The sequence below is a fragment of the Echinops telfairi genome, unplaced genomic scaffold (assembly GCF_000313985.2).
Source record: "Echinops telfairi isolate 266 unplaced genomic scaffold, ASM31398v2 ScPeMD7_443;HRSCAF=831, whole genome shotgun sequence".
Classification (NCBI taxonomy): Eukaryota; Metazoa; Chordata; class Mammalia; order Afrosoricida; family Tenrecidae; genus Echinops; species Echinops telfairi.
This window is the reverse complement of record NW_022104341.1, coordinates 84,279,517-84,285,874: the sequence shown is the minus strand read 5'-3', so window position 1 is coordinate 84,285,874 and position 6,358 is coordinate 84,279,517. Positions and strand designations below refer to the sequence as shown.

Sequence of the window (6,358 nt, the reverse complement as noted above, 5' to 3'; positions counted from 1 at the left end):
GCAGCCGTGCACTGGTCCGATGATCACAGAGCGAGAGACAAGAAAGGCAAGGCTCACCAAGCCATTTATCTCTCTGCCCTTCAGTTAATCCCACTTGTGTTTATCAGCCAGGCTGGCACAATAAACTATCACAAGAAGCAATCACTGTAAATATAAATGAATAACTGGAATTAGAATGTATGAAGTATGGATCTAGGAAAATGAGAGGTTGTCAACAATGAAATGGAACACACTAAGATAGATATTTTAGGCAGTAGTGAGCTGATGGATGGGCACTGGTCATTTTGAATCACAATGATAGATTGAAGAGGAGTGGCATCAATTTCATTGTCCTAAAAGACATTTCAAGACCTAGTGTGAAGAACAATGCTGTCTGTGATAGGATAATATCTATTTGCATACAAAGAGATCAAATAAATATCATTATTATTCAAATGTGTGCACAAAATCGCTAAAGATAGTGATGCAGAAATTGAAGTGTGTGTGTGTGCTGTGGGTGTATCCTGTCATCATACTTATTCCAACTGTCCGCTGAACACAGAAGCAGAGACGCTGGATTGTATGAGGACGAATGTGACACTGGGTTCGAGCAAAGCTGGTTCCCAGCCTGCATGATAAGCAGATGGCACAGGCTTGCCTGCTGAAAATCAGGAGGCCCAAGCACCTGAGTATGATGTGGTACTCTGCCTCAGTCTCACCAAGTGGGTACATCTGAACTGGGGAGATGAGGGGCTGGAGCGCATGTTTCGCCGAATCTACCGGCACCTACGCCCTGGTGGCATCCTGGTCCTAGAGCCCCAACCTTGGTCGTCCTACGGCAAGAGAAAGACTCTCACTGAAGCAATCTACAAGAACTACTATCGAATCCAGCTGAAGCCAGAGCAGTTCAGTTCCTACCTAACATCGCCAGAAGTAGGCTTCTCCAGCTATGAACTGGTGGCCACACCCAAAAACACCTCCAAAGGTTTCCAGCGTCCGGTGTACCTGTTCCGCAAGGCCTCTTCCCCTAGCCACTAAGTGGTCTCCTGAACAAAAAAGGAAGAAGCTGCCCGCTGCTCCTGAGAACCTGGGGGAAGAGCAAAGTCTCCCAAGGTCTTTCCTTTCTGGCTCCAAAAAAAAAATTTCCTTCTTGGATCTGCAGAGAAAGCTTTCCCTGTGTTGCTGCCTCAGTCTCCTTCCTCCACCTCTGGCACCTAAGCAGTGAGCCCAGCTGTGCTGAAGTTGCCACGTTCTCCTCCCCTCAGCCTGCTGGGCTGGATGGCATGGACTGTTTGACTTGTTCTCCTAGGGCATGGGAGGTAGGGGTATCAAATTCTCTAGCCCTTTTCCTCTTCTCCCAAGGAGAGACTTTCCCGTTTCTCCTCAGCCCTTGTCCCTTGCTGCATTTTTCCGTGGACCACAGACAAATGGACTGAGTGTTTGAGGGGGAAAGTTTGGTGGGGAGGCACGCAGGTACTGTGAAAATCCTTCCCTCTGCTGTCCCCCATTGGGAGGAGAGGTTGGGTTTTGAATGTAAGAACGGCACAATAAACTTGATGTTTAAGGCACAATAAAAAGTAAAGCCAAGCAAAACAAAAACACGCAAAATGCCCATGCACACAACATAACATGGAAAGACAGGCCGTTTACCAGTCACCACTGTGTCCTTGAAGTTCACGCTGGGTTCTTGTTCGCAGCGTGAGCAGAAACACTGCCGCTCCCCCAGATCTCAGCAGCATCCATCCGGTATATTACACCCTCCCGAGGAAGGTCAACGATATCAGAATCCCAGGAGTGGCCAGAACGGTTGTGACTTCTGCGACATCGCGCACAGGGCTCTCTCCACACTCCTCCTTCAGCCGCTGCCCAGGCTGGTAGCCTTCGCGGCTGGCGTTGCTTTGGGAGGCCCGGGTGGTGGTTGGCACAAGACCGACCTGCTCACACGGTGTGCGGGCGTCTTCCCAGACAAAGTCAGTGATGGTCATAAGGGACGTGTCACCAAGGTCACGCTCCTGGAGACACCAGCCAGGCAGCGAATGAGACAGCCCTCCCCTTCGAGCCGGCACTCGTGGGTGAACTTGACGCTGTGCCTCTCTGGCTTGTTTGAAGTTGCCAGTGTACAGGCCGGGCAGAATCGTTCATTCCATATCACACACACACACACACACACACACACACACACACACACACACACACACACCCCTGTGTGCCCAGATGCGTGGAAAGCTGACAACGCTGCCCAGGTAGCCAGCATACACTTTTTCATGCTTATTTTTACCTTCCCTGTTTCCTTCTTTTGGTTATTACTTTTTTCCTTTTTTTCAAACCAACGGCCTTACATAATTTAGTGTTAAGCTCTTGATGCAGAAGCATAAAAGCCAAGGAAGAAACCAGCTATTTGCCAAGACAGGTTCAATGGATCAGATGGTGGCAAAGTCCTAAACTCGCCACGACAGGCCTCGAGGGAGCCGGGGTGAATGTGGCCGTGCGTGGCATCCCTGGGGACTCCCGGCAGACCCAGCTTGGCTCTTCTCCAGGGTCCTCCCTTGGAGTGGCACCTGATCTAGGCACCAGTTTTCATGCCCGTCCATTGGGGTATGGGGCCGTTCTGCTTCTGTTCCTTGGCCAGGAATCTCTTGCGCATGCACGTGTAATGCGGCGACTCTCGGTGCTCAGCGGGTTTCAGAGTTTGGGGGGCCCGGCAGGGAGGCCACGATTCACAGAGTGGCCCTCAACCTCCCTCGGCCCCGGAATCGACGAGGGCTTAGGCCCGGGCTCCACGTGGTGAAGACGGGGTTATGAAATTCTCATTGCACTTGTCTGCCTGCTTTTTCCTGCTTGTTAAAGATTTTTTTTTACTGTAATGTTATTTTATTTGTCATTGTTCTCCCCCCACCCCCCACTCTCCTTTTCCATCATGTCCCACATGACCGGAGACAGCAACTACGTCCACACGGCCCAGACACACTGGTACCTCCTCCAGCCACACCTACTAGATGAGGCCTACTACCCACTTCTGCACCACTGAGTCATGAATAAGGAGAAGAAAATACCAGCCACGCTTGCCCTGCACCGTGTGATGTGAACAGCAAACAGAGCTGGGCACTCACTCACCTTCTCTGTTACACCAGGAGGCTGGTGGGAGCGGCTTCAGGGCACCTTGAACTTCTTCCTTCAGGACCCTCAGTTCTTGGCTGCTGCTCCCCCTGCAATGTTTGGACATTGACCAATTCTTTTTGTGCGGAGACTGTGTATTCCTACCATCTTCTTTTGATGCTTCTTGCACCGCTCAAGGCTTTGCCTGTAGAATCCTTAAACATTTCGACTTGAGGCTTGGGTTTTTCTTCATTTCTTTTAGCTTGAGATATGCTGAGCGTGGTCTTTTGGGCTTTGCACATTTCACTATAATTGTTTACTTTCTCTTTTTGAGCTGCCTTTTGAAAGTTTCTGTTCAGCTCTTTTACTGAATCATTTCCCCCCCCCATTTACTTTAGCGATCCTATATTCAAGAGCAAGCTTCCGTCCACTTTGACCTTGTCTTGTCTTTTTAATGACCTGTTGCTTTCTTCATGTATGATGTCCTTGCTGTTATATCACAGCTCATCAGGTCTCTGTCATTACTGTTCAGTGCAGCAGATCTGCCCTTGAGATGCTCTCTAAGGTCACGTGGGACATGCTAAGGTTGTGCTTTGGGTCTTGTGAGCGTGTTTTCGTTTTCGTCCACCTCAGCCTGAACTTGTTACGTGCTACCGAGTTGGTTCTGCATGACCCTGTGCACCATGGGACGAAACATGACCTTGAAGCTGCATAGGAGAAACTGATTGTCAGTTTCACTGTTGACCCCTAGCCTTATTTTGGCTGAAAGTATCAAGCTTCTCTATCATCTCTTCCCACCCAAAGCCACTGTCACCAAGCCAATTCTGACTCACAGTGACCCCAGGTCGCGTTTCAGGGGCTGTCAATCTACACGAGCATGTTCTCCCAGAGAACAGCTGATGTGGTTGAATCACCAACCTTGTGGAGAGCATTCCAATGTTTACCCAGCCAGGCCACAGGGGATCCTTATCTCTCCCACAGATGAAGTCAGTCCCAGGAATTTAGAGAAGATAAAAGGTATGGCCTGTTCTTTCACGCGATCCCTTACCTGATTGCTGGTTGCTAAGGGCTGAGTGGGTTCGCCTTTACTTTGACCTTCTGTAGAACAGGAGGAAGCACGGCTTGGTCCTACCCTTCCTCACAATGGTTGTGATGTGTGAGCCCATTGTGGCAACCGTGCTATCAGTCCATCTGCCAGGGTCTTCCTCTTCAATGATGTCCTTCTCCAGGGGTTAGTCTCTCCTGGCAACACGTCCAAAGTCTGTGAGACGAAGCCTCGCTATCTGTGCCTCTCAGGAGCATCTGGCTGTACTGCTTCCAAGCCATGTGCGTTTCTCCTTCTGGCAGTCCGTGGGCTTTCCATAGACTTCCCGGGCACCATCATTCAAACACATCGATTCTTCTTCGGTCTCCCTTAGTCAATGTCCCGCTAATTCTGTATCTGATTAATAGCCTTTTTCCTTCAAACGGAGCAGAACAAAGGAGCTGGAAATAGAGGTTCTCTCTGCCTTATCTTGCCAGAAGAGATGACCCTCTTTTAGGATGAAAAAGGAGGAGCGGGGAGAGGTAAGGCTGTCATGAGGAGGGTGATGATAAAATGAGGCTGGAGTTTTAAATTATACAGAAGGACTGGAAGATTGTAGAGCCTTCTCAAGGTATTAAGGCACAGCCCAGGGAAATGTGACAAATGAATTGCAGGCAGGAACTGGAGAATAATAAAAGTGGTTCATGTTTGTGCTCCCACTGCGCCCCAGCTCACTCCGCAAGCCTGTCTTGTGCTGTGTGAAGCCTCTCGCTATTGCTAGCAGCCTGCTAGTTCTCCGGACCTTACCTCATTGTGCGCCTGAGGTTTCGACAGATTCATCCTCACCCCAAAAAGCCTTGCTTAGACATTCTGAAGGGCACCTTGGTGGCTCCGTGGGTGAATTCTCTTCTTTCATTCACGAGACCCTGGTTGCATTCCCAGCCAATCCACCGCAGGTGGGACCATCCCCTGTCCGTCAGTGGAGACTTTGGCGTTGCTCTGATGCCAAAGGCGCAGGAGTAGACCCGGTCTTGTGTTGTTGCTCACAGGCTTGGGCCAAACTGGACGGTCGCTAACAGAAGAGATTCTCTTCCATTTCAGTTTGGATTCAGAGCCTTGGCTCTTAACCCTTGTATCCCGAAGACAGCAAGGCAGCCTGCGGCTGGTGCCGCCGGTCTTTGGGCGCTGTGTCTGTCTCCAGCTGCCGCGTGGGTCATCGTTGCTGTTCTGTGCTGCCGCATTGGTCGTGACGGCATGACACCTGGCCAGGTTTCGCACCATCCCCACAGTCATTGCCCGGTTTGACTCCCATGAGCAGAAAGGAGCCTGATTTGGGCCGGTCGTCCTTTGTGGCATACCAGTGAATGGGCTCAGTGGCTAGCCCAAAGGTTGGCGATTTACGTTCACCCGAAGGTGGCCACCATCTGTCTGCCAGTTTGACCCACGGTGGTGGCTTGTGTATTGCTGTGAGGCTGGAAGCTATGTCACTGCTATTTCAAATGCCACCGGGTTGACCCAAAGAGAGCAAGATTCAGCAGAGCTTCCAGACTAAGAACAGACGACAGTGAAGGAACCGGCGGTCCACTTGAGAGGGATCAGCCAGCGAAATCCTTATGGCTAGCACTGAAGTGCTGTCAGATACCGAAAGCCCCGTAGATGGAAGCAGAACCGTGTCAGAGAGGCGCCAGAAGAGGAGCCCCGCAGGTCGGAAGGCACTCAGAATATGACTGAGAAGAGCCACCTCTCAAAGCAGAGCGGACCACAAGGGCGTGGATGGAGCAAAGTCTGCTGGGATAAAGCTTTGGAGACCCCCACCTGGACACAGTGAGAAGACTCAGTATCAACAGCATCATTGGAACTTGGAATGGACTAAGGATGGATTTGGGAAAATTAGAAGTTGTCAAAAATGAAATGGAATCTATAAAGATGGCTATCATAGGCATTAGTGAGCTGAAAGGGATTGTTATTGGCCATTTGAATCAGAAAATCATACAGTTTACTTGCTGGGAATGATAGATTCCAGAGGAAGGGGTATCACATTCATCTCATCGTCCAAGCGGGTATTTCAAGATCTGTCTTGAAGTACAATGCTGTCTGTGAGAGGATAATATCTATCCTCAGACAAGGACATCCACCCAGTACAACTATTAGGCAAGTGCATGCACCAACTACTAAAGCTCCTCCCTGCATGGAATCAATTCTGACCCTTAGAAGCCCTATAAGAGTAGACCTGCTCCTATGGGTCCCGAGACTTTAACT

General features: G+C 50.1%; 1 protein-coding gene across 1 annotated transcript in view; it reads left to right on the top strand.

The window, feature by feature from the left end:
- LOC105978308 (7SK snRNA methylphosphate capping enzyme-like) overlaps positions 1–1,066 on the top strand; it is a 102,262-nt gene extending 101,196 nt beyond the window's left edge. Inside the window, exon 3 of the mRNA XM_045291772.1 lies at positions 652–1,066. Coding sequence (XP_045147707.1) covers positions 652–1,017 — 366 coding nt within the window. The 3' untranslated portion in view covers positions 1,018–1,066. The remainder of the gene's footprint in view (positions 1–651) is intronic.
- Positions 1,067–6,358: the final 5,292 nt, after the last annotated feature.